Source organism: Citrus sinensis, chromosome 2 (genome assembly GCF_022201045.2).
Source record: "Citrus sinensis cultivar Valencia sweet orange chromosome 2, DVS_A1.0, whole genome shotgun sequence".
Taxonomy (NCBI): Eukaryota; Viridiplantae; Streptophyta; class Magnoliopsida; order Sapindales; family Rutaceae; genus Citrus; species Citrus sinensis.
Genome location: NC_068557.1, coordinates 7,776,565 through 7,790,970, shown reverse-complemented (window position 1 = coordinate 7,790,970; position 14,406 = coordinate 7,776,565). Strand labels below are relative to the sequence as shown.

Below are 14,406 nucleotides of genomic sequence, written 5' to 3'. Positions count from 1 at the left end.
AAGTAAAATTGAATAACCACAAACAAACTCTCTTGATTCTTGAACATATTTTAATTAAAAATTGTTAAATGTTTTAAAAAAATTAAAAAATATATATCAATAACGAAATATTATTTAAGATTAAAAATAAAAATAAATAAAAGCAGCAAAACAAACAAGAAGGAAACAAAGTACACCTGGTCAGCATTAACAGGAACACAAAGAAGGAAAGATTAGGAGCTGCTCGTAGTTGGGGCTGTTATGGCTCTTCTTCATTCGTCGATGACTGCAACGCCACGCGCCTTCACCTGTAAATCAGTATCGGTGGGCAAAGTTGCATCCTTTCCACCTCCGCTTGTGAATTTCGCATCTCCGTCATCTTACTCTCCGCGCTCCTTGACCGGCGTCACAAATAATCTCCGCCTGTTGGGGGTTAAGTCTAACAAAGCCACGACCTTTCGCTGCTTGGCTTCTGGTACCCTTCACTTCCAGTTTTTGCCTAAAATTTCCCCTAATTTAGCTCGGAAATTTAACTTGGCTTATCAAATTGAATTTGATTAGACAGTCAATTGTGTTCTACTTTGACCTGACAAAATGGGGTTTTTGTGATTGTAAGATTAATTCAACTGAGTTGAGGTTTATCATATGTAGGCTTTGAGTTTGTAAATTGTTAAGTTACTGAAAGGATTTCTTTTTTTTTTAAATTTATTTTTACGTATGAAAATAGTTAATTATAATATAATTTGTATTGATTAGTTTTCTCTTTACTGTTCTTTTGCTGAAACTTACATCAGAATGATGATATCTGTTTTTGTTCCTTTGTGTTACAGCTTTGACACCTGAGCTCAAGTCAACATTGGATAAAGTTGTTACAGGAAACAAAGTGGTTCTGTTTATGAAGGGCACGAAGGATTTCCCACAATGCGGATTCTCACACACTGTGGTGCAGATATTGAAGTCCTTGAATGCACCATTTGAAACGGTAAACATTCTAGAAAATGAAATGTTACGACAAGGGTTGAAGGAGTATTCTAGTTGGCCAACCTTTCCTCAACTTTACATTGAAGGAGAGTTTTTTGGTGGCTGTGACATCACAGTTGGTAAGCTAATGGATTTCTTGAATCTTTTAAACTTCAGCAGCACTATTTGGCTAGTTGTTTGTGATCTTTATGCTTTTTGTATCTAGTTCATGTCTATGAAGCGTGGTTGCTAAACGCATTAGACTGTCGGATATTTTAATCTTTCCTAACTCAGTGTGCTGATCATTTAAACCTTGTATTGTTTGTTAAATTTTTTTCAATTGATGCACTGGAACCTTTTGATAAGGAAGTCCAATATTGGAAGATATCAGAATTTATATTTCAAATAAGCATTTTACTTACTGGAACCTGTAGTTGTGTTTGCATACAAAAGATGTGAATGCCTGTGGACAATGCATTGAAAGGATATGATTGCATATGTTTCTCAAAATATGAAAGTTGATGGTTCATGCCCGTGATTTGGCCCTTGCCATGTAGTCAATGCTGTATTACAAGTTGTGATCCCTGATGAGTCCTTGGTCTGGTTCTTAAAATTAGGGATGCAAAAATAGCTAAAATCCTTGCCACATATATTTCATAGTTCAGACTCTTTTATATCAGAAAGATTATAGGTATAGACATCATAAACTTAATTGCAGAGTACTTGCACTCCGCATCTATCACTGACACGATTTCTAACATTTTATTGTTAACAACAAATATGATGTTCGCTTATGTGTATGTCTTGTAAATATATTTTAGAAAACTTAAATGAGAAGATGAATCAAATTTTAGTACAGTTTACACAAATTAGTGGCCTTATAATTATGGGGAATTGATTTGTGTATGATGCATTAGTGAATTCATAGCCACTTTTCCCTGCAGAGAGTATGAATTCAGATTTGATGATTCATTTGAACATACTGATTTGGGGAAAGAAAACCGGACATTGTTTTCTTGTCTCCATGTGTGATGTTTGCAAGAAAATTCATAATGCTAGTTTACATATTACTTGGTTGTAAGTCAAGTACTCTTGCCTTTATATGGACATTATTATATCTAGAATTAGGAATTTGGTGTATCCGGAGAGAATTTTACTTTAATATTTCTCTTTTCTAATTGTTTCACCAACTTCAATCAACTATTATACTTTTCGCATAAAGCATTTGAAAAAGAAAGAAAGAAAATTGGTAATGTGCGGCACCATTAACTCAGTTTTTCACTAATTTTAATATGTTAATACATGCCTTCATCAGTTCAACCAAGGAACTCAATTAAAATATTCAATGGATGTCATGTTGTGGACTGGAAAAGGATCACTCGGTTTGTGAGTAGTAAAATAACTGCCTTACACCATTGAATGTAGAAATAAGTACAAATCTCTAAGAATATTTGAAATTTTATGAAATATCACAATGAATGAAAATTAAGAAAATTAGTTTCCTGTGTCACTGCAGCAGGTTTAGATTCAGTGTACGATTCATGTGCATAAATACACTGGAGCGAAATACACAACTTGGTCTTGGCTCTCAAGTTTTAGGAATGAGAATGGATTATTACTTTGTAGATAAATCAGCTGAGTTTTGATTTAGGAATTTACTTCTTGCAATAAGAATAGTTTCCTCTTTAAGTTTGTATTTTTTTATGTGGTCGTATTACCTTGCAGTTACTAGCTTGAATCTTAAAATCTTTTGACACTTTGTTTACTGACTTCAAATGTAATTCTAAAATCAATTTATTGTTTTGCTTCGTTATGTCTTGTGGCAGTTTGCAACATCTTCAGGATAATAAGCCCACAGTATTCAAGTAGGCATATTATTCAGAATTGTCAACTGTTCTGATTTCTTTTTTTTTTTTTTTTTAATTTACAGAGGCCTATAAGAATGGGGAATTGCAAGAACTATTGGAGAAGGCACTGTGCACCTGAGACTCTTTTAGTTGGAAGAGGGCTATTATACTTGTGTACTTGCTTAGTGGTGATTAGAAAAAATCAACTGTTGTTTCTTGCTTGGTTCTGATTAAAAAAAAAAAAATTGTATAAATGAACACAAACCCAAGTTTATTATTACCTAATAGCAGCTACGATATTGATTATTGAATGAAAAATCATTTGTCAAGTTGCTTTATTGAGTTTGAGATAAGTAGATAAATGAAATGTTTGTTGTTTAACTTCGACTTGTTACACTTAACCTAATGTCTGAGAGACGAAAATGTAACTTTCACAAATGATCTGTGTAATTTAATTATCTTTAGATGTGAGTTTATCGGAGTTATAAGATGAAGACTGCACGGATGTACGATTGATAAATATAGTCGTGGTCACATCATTCAACATACTGAAATTATAGAGAGAAATCAAACCGGATGCTGAAATGGTAAAAGATTTACAGGTTAGCTTTTATCTTTTTCCTGGGATTCCTGCTGATCTTGCGGGCGGTGTCTTATGGAACATGGATTGTGTGGTCAGAGCAAGTAAAATTTCGCAAAACACGTACAGTTTCTTCACTTTCTGAAGTTGTAACGCCAGTCTCAGTCACGCATCTGTTCCGCTGGAGTACTGCTATGAACGAGCAAGGATCTGTTTGTGCAACGGCTGTGTGCTGCTTTTCTGATAGCTAAACGACATTTGGAGCTGCAGCCGGAACAAGAAGCCAAAAGCTTTTGTAACAGCAGCTCCCACAATGCGCTATAAATACCCACAAAACCTCCCTAGAGAAACCGTAACCGAAGGCAACACAAAAACACCAAACACCTTCAAAATCCTCCAGCATTATTAGAAAACATGAAAGCCGGTGTGGTTCTTGCTGTGATGTTACTGGCAGCGATCGTCATGGTGGAGCGAGGCCAGGCAGCTATAACCTGCGGCCAAGTCGACTCCTTTCTAGCTCCTTGCTTGGCATATCTGACCGGGGAAGGCAAGCCATCTCGGGCATGCTGCACTGGTGTCGAGTATCTGAAAGACAACACTCCAACAACTGCAGACAGGCAAGCTGCTTGTAAATGCATCAAAGATGCGGCAACTCGCTATCGCGGCATCAAGCTGGACAAAGCTCGTCAACTCCCCAAAGAATGTGGCGTCGACATCGGCGTTCCCATCACCCCCGATATCGACTGTAGCAAGTGAGCTTTAATTTGCTTCTCCACTCCATTTCAGTATTCATTATCTTACTCCATATATAATTGATATTTTTAATCTGCATTCTTATCAATAGAAAATTCAATTCGGCTTTGTTTTGGCAGAATTTCTTAGAACCCCCCACGGAGGCTTTGAGCTTGTGCGTTGAATAAACATCTCTGCCAGCTGGAGAAAACACAGCACAATTAATATACATGAGCTAATTAAGCTTGTTAATTTATGCTGCTTGTTATGGTTCTTGCTGAAGAACTTTTTGTATCGGGATACTTTTAGTGCATGGTGTTTTAGCACATAATTAGCGTTAATAAAACGAGAGTTATTACCTCTACCTAACATTAATCATATTAAAAAAAAAAAGAAAAAAAAAACTGTCATCAATTTTCAGTAGCACATTAACAGTATTGATATACAGTCATGACATCTACGTGATAATAAATATTAATTAGATATAATAGCATATGATATTAAACTTAAATTAATAAATGCTGTCACCTTGGACCACAGAGACAGATCCGAATACTACGTGAACGTGAAACCCAATTCAATGCAGCATTGATATGCGATTTTTATTTCTTAAAAAGGAGATATAATAAAAAAAACAGACCAAATATAAAACTGTAAAAAACGAAACCAGAAGCCTTGTTTACATATTCCCTTTCAGAATTCTACGTTGAAGGCAATTAAATGCATATAATAATCACATTTTCAGATCTGCATTACTCTAATCTTCACACCGTCGTCGACGTTTCAACCTGAATTCAACGGCCAAAAGCTCTGATTGATTTGATTGGTTGCTGTAAAGAATTGTTTTGAAACGCCTTCGTTTTCGGCAAACAGAGCGATGAAAATTGGATTGTAACAGATATATATAAGTATAATAAATGGCTGATTCGGGGGAGTACGAAGGAGACGACGGCGGGAGCGCGAGAGAACTCTGCGTGAATGGCGCGTGCATGAAAGCAGCTGAAGTCGAGGCCAAACTCGACGAAGGCAACATTCAAGAGGCCGAATCATCGTTGCGCGAAGGCTTGTCCCTCAATTTCGAGGTTCGTTTATTTTTAATTCAATTAAAAAAAATTAAAGAAGATTAATTTTTTACATTTAATTACACGACACATTTTATTTCAAATGTACGGTAAAATAAAGATCTCTTTAGGCTGTATGATTTATCGTTTGTGGAATATTATTATTTAAAAGGAAGCAAGAGCTCTGCTTGGAAGATTGGAGTATCAAAGAGGAAATGTAGAAGGAGCGCTTCGTGTGTTTGATGGCATTGATCTTCATGCGGCAATACAGCGGCTGCAACCTTCGTTTTCTGAAAAATCGGCTTCTAAAAAGTGTCGTTCACGCAGTGATTCTCATGTTTCAGTCTCCCAGCACGCTGCTAGCCTTGTGCTTGAGGCTATTTACTTGAAGGCTAAGTCCCTGCAGAAGCTCGGAAGATTAACAGGTAACTTAATTTAGTTTCTCAATATTTCCTTGTTGTTTACACTGTTCTCATTTTGGGAATTTGCTTGCAGAGGCTGCTAATGAATGTAAAAGTGTGCTTGACGCAGTGGAGAGGATATTCCAGCAGGGGATACCTGATGCACAAGTGGATAATAGATTGCAAGAAACAGTTAGCCGTGCGGTGGAGCTACTTCCGGAGCTCTGGAAGCAGGTGGGTTGTGATCATGATGCGCTTGCTGCTTACAGACGTGCTGTGCTTAGTCAATGGAACCTTGATAATGAATGCTGTGCGAGGATTCAAAAACGATTTGCTGTGTTTTTGTTGCATAGTGGGGTGGAGGCTGGTCCACCCAGTTTGGGTTCTCAGGTTGAGGGTTCCTATGCGCCTAAAAATAATCTGGAAGAGGCCATTTTACTTTTGTTGATTCTGATGAAGAAATACCACCTTGGTAAGATCAAATGGGATCCGGCTGTGATGGAGCACCTAACTTATGCACTCTCTTTGTGCAGCCAAACTTCTATTTTAGCTAAGCAACTTGAGGAGATTATGCCTGGAGTGTTTCTTCGCTCTGACCGTTGGAATGCATTAGCTCTTTGCTACAGTGCAATAGGACAAAATGATGCTGCCTTGAATCTGTTGAGGAAGTCACTACATAAACATGAACGACCTCACGACCTCATGGCACTGCTGTTAGCTGCCAAGATCTGCAGTGAGGATTGTCATCTTGCTGCTGAAGGGATACAATATGCAAGGACTGCTCTCAGTAATGCTCAGGGGAAGGATGAGCACTTGAAGGGTGTAGGTCTACGCATGTTGGGTCTTTGTTTGGGAAGACATGCCAAAGTTTCTTCCTCCGACTATGAAAGGTCGCGTCTGCAATCTGAAGCATTAAAGTCTTTGGATGGAGCAAGTACTTTTGAAAATAACAATGCAGATCTATTTTTCGATTTAGGTGTTCACTACGCAGAGCAAAGGAATTTAAGCACTGCTTTGCGTTATGCAAAGCAGTACATTGATGCGACGGGTGGCTCTGTATTAAAAGGCTGGAAATTGCTTGCTCTAGTTTTGTCTGCTCAACAGCGGTTCTCAGAGGCTGAGGTGGTCACTGATGCTGCTTTAGATGAGACCACAAAGTGGGAGCAAGGACCTATTCTTAGGCTGAAAGCAAAGCTGAAGATCGCACAGGCACTCCCTATGGATGCTATTGAAACTTATCGTTACCTCCTGGCGTTGGTTCAGGCCCAAAGGAAATCTTTCGGTCCTCTGAGATGTCTTTCACAGGTTAGATTCTCCCCATCATTTTACATGATTTTCTTTATCTTAAAGAGATTAATGTCCTTTTAGTTCGCATTTATATTTAAATTGCAAGTATATGCTGTATGTTTTGTATTATTAACATAAATGGTGCATATATTGTATCATTTCATGATCTTGGAATGCTGCAGGAGTGAGTATCCTGAAGCAATTTTTAGTGCTTCTAAGTAGTGCAACACAATGGTAATTGGAGCTTGTAAAGTTTTATGAATATGATTATCTATGATTATCTAGCTATAAGCCCACAATTAGAGATATTACAAGAATATAAGCCTACAATTAGAGATATTACAAGAATATGATGTCTTCGGTTTTGATTGAATTACGCGATCCAGCTGTTTCAACTATTTACGTTTCAAGTTAAAAATGAATTTGCTACTACACGATCACCCTACAAGATCTAGGAAGAATTATTGGTGCTGGTGGAAATGGCTGAGTTGGTTTGGTTGCTCCTTTTGAATTTGCGAGTTAACTTATCTATAGTATGTGAGAAAAAAATGACAAAAAGCTCTACAACATTGCAGTGATCTAGTAGCAATTTAAAATGTGTAGTTCCTGAGTTCTATTTCAAGTTGTACTAGCCATTCTCTTCCTTTCTCTCTTTTAGTTTATTTCAATTTCCATATGCCGTAATCATCAGTTTTCAATTTCTTTTTCTTCTGAGGACAGTTGCTTCCAAATTCATTATTAACCTTTTGTAGCTTATGATAGATCGAGGATGATAAAGTCAATGAATTTCAAGTTTGGCATGGTCTCGCAAATTTATATTCAGGCCTTTCACATTGGAAGGATGTTGCAATATGTATGGGAAAAGCCAGAGAGTTGAAAGCCTACTCTGCTGAAATGCTGCACACAGAAGGCAAGAACTGGAACTTTATTTTAACATATGAATATCAAATCTGAACCTTCATTTTCTACATGCTTGGAAAGTGACTTCAATAGCACGGTTCTTGAAAACATTTTCTTTTTTTTTGGATCTTCCTGTCAACTGATAAAAATGTCTCCAAATTTTTTACTGCCATCTGCTTGAAAAGAGGACAATGGCAGTAACTCAACGTATTTCACTCTGCTTCCACGCAGTTTCAATGAATTAGAGGATTTGTATGTTTATGTAATGTCAACTGGTGGGTACACAATTTTGCATAGATAATGTCAATTTAATATAAAACTTGTCATCTTCTTGTTTAATTCTCCCAGGTGTTATGCATGAAGGATGTGGGCAAACACATGAAGCTCTGCGTGCTTATATCAATGCTCTTTTAATCGAACCATCTTATGTGCCCTGCAAAGTACTGGTCGGCTCTTTGTTCTCAAAGTTGGGCCCAAAGGCATTGCCTGTTGCAAGAAGCTTACTGTCAGATGCATTAAGGATAGAACCTACCAATCGTAAGGCTTGGTATTACTTGGGGTTGGTTCATAAAGACGATGGACGAATAGCTGATGCCGCAGACTGCTTCCAGGCAGCCTCCATGCTTGAAGAATCTGATCCAATTGAAAGCTTCAGTTCTATTGCTTGACTGGCTCCAATATATCAAAGGTTTCGCCTTTTGTTTTACTTTTACCATTTGATAATCTCTTTTCTTTTAAAATCTATGCGTTCATTCTAACTCTCCCTTATCGCTTTTGCAGTCAAATCTTCACCTTTGTGTAACATGTCTTCAATGCACGACTTGAGAAGTCCAGTGCTCAAGGATTGTTTCGTGGATTTGTTCCATTGGTGATTATGGGTATTTTCCCAGTTCATTATTTAAGACACCTCGCCGTAATCAAGGTCTCGGCGAAAATGAGGGACTCAGTCACTGAAGTTGATGTAGGGAAACAAGAACAGAGAAAGAAGAGGTAAATTTTAGTTGCTCAATCCAATTGTAGGATGAATAGTAGTACTAGAGATTTGTAAGCAATGTATGGGTTAATCTGCAATCATTGCCGGCTGTGTAAATTTTTTTTGTTTAAGAAAGCAATTGTTGCTAAATTATAGTAACATATTCTTTTCCCCCTCTTTGTTAGTTTTTTAATTTTTTTTTTCCCTCATTTGTGCTATTTATTCAATTATTTTTTCAGTCATGTTGGTAACAGATGGAACTGTAAACAGAAGATCTTATTGATGTGGTTTGTGAGGACGAATCAAAATTTTAAAATGTTAAAAATTTGGAAAATTTCGGGCAACTCGCGTTAAATTATCATTGCGCCTCTCAATCAATCATAAACTCTGGTGCAACGCATAAAATTTCTTATGTAAGTTTTACGCTGTGATTGGCTCAATAAATTACATTTTGCATGAATTCAAATATTCAATAGTGAGTATAATCAACACGTTAAGACAATAAAAACGTTGACCTTTTTATTTTTATATTTTTAGTAGTTAATTATCTAGTTCAATAATAGCGTAAAATTACTAATTTATTATATTTTATTAAATAAATCTCTATTATCAGTTTTTTTTTAAAAAAAAAAAAATTGAGTAGTGGATTCATGATGTAATTTTTGCCCCTCGAGCGTCAATCGTTAACGATCCTTTTTAACATTTTTTTTTTTTACAAAAAAAAAGAGGGAGACCTGAAAACAGTTTCGGACCGTCCGGTTCACCTATGATTTTACAGACCAGTCGGTCCAAACTAATAGGATAAGATAACTTATAGAACCCGAAATATCTCAAAACTGGTTCTGCGATGAAATGAGTAACAGAATAACGAAGCTTAAAAAATTCAAAGCTTAGTTTTAGCATCATAAGAGCTCAATGCCTCAAACTCTGTTCCTCAAGCCATTCATTTCACCTTCTTCAATTAATTTCAGGTTTGTTCTTTTAACTTTTTTCATTTTCTTTTGTAATCTTTTGTGATAAACCCTTACTAAACCCTCCCCAAGGATCATTGAAAACAAAATTAAAGTTCAATTTTTCACTCAAAAGAAGCAAGAAATCGTGTGGGGTTTTATCATTTTTACAATTGATTTTAAAATGCTAGCAAGATAGCGCCTTTACTTTTGCAATTAATGTTTTAGCCAGCAGAATGTACCGGTTAGTCCACTTGATGCCAATTTTAAAGTTCACCGGAGAGTTGGGGTAATTTGCATGGGCATGTTAGCACCGAGAAAGTTTATGCAGAAGAGGAGGAAAGTGGAAGTGTTCAAAGATGCCGCTGATGAAGCTGGGAAGAAGAATTGGAGGAGACTGATGAATCAAATTGAAGAAGTAGGTTCTGCTGTTGCGGTGCTCAGAAGTGAAAGAACCAGAGGCCAGCCTCTTCCAAAAGATCTTGTTTTGGGCACTTTGGTTAGATTAAAGCAGCTAAAGAAGTGGAATGTTGTTAGTGAGGTAATTTAAAATATTTGTCAATCTTAATCTTTAATATTTTCGTGGATGCCTGTAAGAGATAGCATGTTGATTAAGTTCCTTCGTTTCTAGGTACTCGAATGGCTTCGGATTCAGAGTTGGTGGGACTTCAATGAAATGGATTTCTTGATGCTTATTACAGCATATGGAAAGCAGGGGGACTTCAACAAGGCTGAGAAGGTTTTAAGTTTTATGAACAAGAAGGGTTATGCGCCAAGTGTTGTGTCTCATACTGCTCTTATGGAAGCGTATGGAAGAGGAGGCCGATACAAAAATGCTGAGGCTATATTTCGAAGAATGCAGTCATCTGGCCCCCGACCTTCTGCTTTAACATATCAAATTATACTCAAATTATTTGTTGAGGTAATCAGCTCTGTCAAAGTGTTTCTTTTCACCTTTGTCGTATGAAATATCTTAATAAGTAGATTGTGTACAAGAGAAGAAATTTACGTGATGCCTTCTAATAATTTGTAAATAATTGAAATAAATCAAAAAGAGGTCTTGTCCTGGGTTTCCATTACATAGATATAATTAGGTACATAAAGCATATAATGGGAAGAATTAAGGAACCAAGAAATCTTGGTTTTACTACATCAAGTTGGTTTTGGAATCATAGCTGAGACAGACTTCACATACCTCCAGTGAAAATTGAACCTACAAATTAACCAATTATGTGATGGGTACTCTAATAATTCAGATGTTCGCAAAACCTGAACATGATTTTCTTGTGCCAATTAGCAAATATTACCAAAAGGATATGTTTAAGACCATCGGGAATGATTATTGCCCAAAAGTAAGACTTGCATCCATTTTTCTTCGAATTGACTAGACATTCCGAAATTCATGCCTATAAAACTAAGTTTCCATTGTGCAATATTGGCACTACTGCAGGCTAACAAGTTTAAGGAAGCTGAAGAAGTTTTCATGACACTCTTGGATGAGGAAAAATCACCACTGAAGCCAGACCAGAAAATGTTCCACATGATGATCTATATGTATAAGAAAGCTGGGGGTTATGAAAAGGCTCGTAAACTATTTGCATTGATGGCTGAGCGAGGTGTTCAGCAATCTACAGTCACTTATAATAGTCTTATGTCATTTGAAACTAATTACAAGGAGGTTTCAAAGATCTATGACCAGGTAAAACTTCAAGTTTTATGTGATCTTTTCTTTTCCTTCATATTTTGGGATTGGCTTGAAGTATATATGGTCATTGACAGTCTTCACCAGATGATTAGATCTGGGGCTAAGACCTTACTGGAACTGACCTGACATGTTCTTGATTAGCTGCCATTTGCCACTCTAACCATAGAAAAATTATTAATAATCTTCAAAGACGGGATTTATAGAGTATGTCTTTTTTTTCCCCCTCTCTCTCCTTGGTTCACCCACCCAGGTGAAAAGTTTAAATTGGTAATAGATAAAATTTTACATTACCTGAAGAAGTTGGCAATGAATGGATTCTGACATGTCTAAATAGACATTAGCTGGCAACATTGTACCATGCTTGTTACATGCGGTCCTTGCAAAAATATGTACGAGATCTTAAGGAGGTAGATAGAAAAGTATACTGACATATCTAAATATGCACAGGCTCACAACATTGTCCATGCATAGTAACTACTAGGTTATGCACTATCTATTCTCTACACATGTGTGTGCGTGCGCTGACCCGCATACTCGCACACAGCATCGCTGACCCACATACTCTAGTTAGGAGAACTCTTATTACTTTCTGGTCGGCAAGTCTATATATTTCATCAATACCAAAATGACTAAAAGCTTGAGATAAAAATTTATCATACTGCTCATGTCAGACTGTATGTCCATTGCCAAGGGGTATGTGAGTACTTTACTTAATCTTCCCAAATATTTATTCTTACCCTCTCTTTCTACTTTTTTGGGTTTAATAACTTAGTAGATATTTATCTGATCTTTAATGATCACCCCCTTTCAGATGCAAAGAGCTGGTCTTCAACCTGATGTGGTGAGCTATGCCTTACTCATTAATGCTTATGGGAAAGCTAGAAGGGAGGAAGAAGCTCTAGCTGTTTTTGAAGAAATGCTGGACGCTGGTGTCAGGTATGCAGGAACTGAAATTATTGCTATTGTGATAGGGGGAACCCATGGAGTCAAGCAAGGCAACTGTACTTGAAGAAAACTAGATTGGTCAGAGGGGATTCTTCAAACACAAAAGCACACAGATGTTAAACCAAAAAAGTATTTCTTGGCAACAAAACCCTCAATTGGAGATGAGAAGCACATGATGTATAAAAAGTTTTAGCCAAAAAGAGTGCTGGCATGACAAACGGGATATCTGATGCAGAAAGAAAAATCTATACATTAAAACAAAAGAAGCTACCGCTCAAAATATAATCAAGCTTTCTAGCTGTATATGTTTGTTTTATTTTCTCTGAAACCTAGTCAAGTTAATCTCTAAAAGTTTTTGTGATTTAGTCATTTGTCTCCTAGATGCCCCCACACTACTTGTGCATTGGACAGAGAGTATCTAGTTGGTGGGAGGCCTACCAAAACGCATCTTATTGCTATTGTACTATGTACTTCACTCTTAACCAACCATGGCTCCATTACAAACTTCACCTAATATTCGCAGCCTTCTCTGAAGTCATCATGCCTTAGATGGGTAGTACAGTACTTTTGATTTCCTGGGTCTGTGATTTAAAGTTTGACCTCCTACCATACCACAAAAATCTAACTACTTATATATTCTTTTCATTAAATTTGCCTCCGTACTTTCGCCATTGGAAGCTCAAATATTGTTTCATTTTGTCTCTTTGTCAGACCAACCCACAAAGCTTATAACATTTTGCTTGATGCATTTGCAATTTCTGGAATGGTGGATCAGGCTCGGACTGTGTTCAAGTGCATGAGAAGGGACAGGTAAAATATCTTAAAATTCACAGCAAGTTGAGGCTTATTATTTTTATTTCATTTACTCAATAACCTTCAGTCATGGACTCTTTTAGGGAAAGATCCTCATGAACTACTAAGATCATTAAAACGAACTATTGTACCCATAAAATTTTGAACTAATTACCATCTAATCAGTAAGATTCTTCAACTTTTTTTCTCTTGTTCAATTGACTAACTTTTGCCATTAAGGAGGGTGGAGTTCAAAGTTAGACTTTTATCTTGTTCTTTGCAGTTGATTATTCCGATAATGGATCAAGTCCCAACACAGTGCAATCTTTCCTTTTATTTTTTCTGCAGATGCTCTCCAGATATTTGCTCATATACAACTATGTTATCAGCTTATGTGAATGCATCTGACATGGAGGGTGCTGAAAAGTTCTTCAGGAGATTGAAACAAGATGGATTTGTACCCAATGTGATAACCTATGGAACATTGATTAAAGGGTATGCTAAGGTAAATAATCTTGAAAAAATGATGGAGATATATGACAAAATGCGAGTGAATGGTATCAAACCCAATCAAACAATCTTCACGACAATTATGGATGCATATGGGAAGAACAAGGATTTCGATAGCGCTGTTGTTTGGTATAAGGAAATGGAATCTTGTGGTTTCCCTCCTGACCAGAAGGCAAAGAATATTCTCTTGTCTTTAGCCAAAACTGCAGATGAGCGAAATGAAGCTAATGAACTTTTAGGAAATTTCAATCACCCGAACAATGAGCCAGGGATTAATGGATTATCTATGTCTGTTGATGAGGAAGATGATGACGATGACGATGACGATGACGATGACAATGATGAGGACGGTGATGATAATATCTACCGTGATGGTGATGGTGATGACAATGAAGATGATGCAGAAGAGACCATTGCTTGTTCTGGAAAGGAAGATGAACTGATATTTTTTAATGGTGATCATCAGCGAAGTCAAGAAGGGCTACATACTCTACAAACAGTTGACTTGTGAGTTCGGGTGTTTCATTTTCTGCAATACAGTTAGGATACTTCGCGTCGAAAAGTTGGTTCAATTAGATTAGTCAGTCTCTTCATGTAAATGTGTACTCATTTAAGGGGCAAATTTCATGTAAAATCAATCAATTTTGAATTGTATGTGTAGATCATCATATGGATGAACCCATCAACTTTACTTTCTGAAGCTTTGATAAAGTTTTTCTTAACAATATCAGAATGTGAAATGGTTCTTAAACATGATTGGACTTCTTTATAGGTCGTTTTGTTC

The 14,406-nt window shown here is 36.8% G+C and overlaps 4 protein-coding genes across 4 annotated transcripts; all 4 read left to right on the top strand.

The window, feature by feature from the left end:
- Positions 1 to 154: 154 nt before the first annotated feature.
- LOC102618753 (monothiol glutaredoxin-S14, chloroplastic) lies at positions 155 to 3,115 on the top strand. The gene is made up of 3 exons (XM_006468902.4): positions 155 to 454; positions 810 to 1,079; positions 2,870 to 3,115. Exons 1-3 carry the CDS (start codon positions 241 to 243, stop codon positions 2,923 to 2,925), a joined length of 540 nt encoding a protein of 179 aa, XP_006468965.2. The 5' UTR covers positions 155 to 240; the 3' UTR covers positions 2,926 to 3,115.
- A 145-nt stretch (positions 3,116 to 3,260) lies between these two features.
- On the top strand, positions 3,261 to 4,462 carry LOC102619056 (non-specific lipid-transfer protein 1-like). The gene is made up of 2 exons (XM_006468903.4): positions 3,261 to 4,118; positions 4,239 to 4,462. Exons 1-2 carry the CDS (start codon positions 3,781 to 3,783, stop codon positions 4,246 to 4,248), a joined length of 348 nt encoding a protein of 115 aa, XP_006468966.2. The 5' UTR covers positions 3,261 to 3,780; the 3' UTR covers positions 4,249 to 4,462.
- Positions 4,463 to 4,719: 257 nt separating this feature from the next.
- LOC102619353 (protein NPG1) lies at positions 4,720 to 8,892 on the top strand. The gene is made up of 6 exons (XM_006468904.3): positions 4,720 to 5,180; positions 5,332 to 5,584; positions 5,655 to 6,865; positions 7,610 to 7,757; positions 8,096 to 8,435; positions 8,528 to 8,892. The coding sequence occupies exons 1-5, from the start codon at positions 5,016 to 5,018 to the stop codon at positions 8,413 to 8,415; spliced, it is 2,097 nt and encodes a 698-aa protein (XP_006468967.2). The 5' UTR covers positions 4,720 to 5,015; the 3' UTR covers positions 8,416 to 8,435; positions 8,528 to 8,892.
- A 631-nt stretch (positions 8,893 to 9,523) lies between these two features.
- LOC102619651 (pentatricopeptide repeat-containing protein At3g59040) lies at positions 9,524 to 14,375 on the top strand. The gene is made up of 7 exons (XM_006468905.4): positions 9,524 to 9,691; positions 9,899 to 10,211; positions 10,302 to 10,592; positions 11,121 to 11,369; positions 12,187 to 12,311; positions 13,032 to 13,130; positions 13,461 to 14,375. The coding sequence occupies exons 1-7, from the start codon at positions 9,636 to 9,638 to the stop codon at positions 14,131 to 14,133; spliced, it is 1,806 nt and encodes a 601-aa protein (XP_006468968.2). The 5' UTR covers positions 9,524 to 9,635; the 3' UTR covers positions 14,134 to 14,375.
- Positions 14,376 to 14,406: the final 31 nt, after the last annotated feature.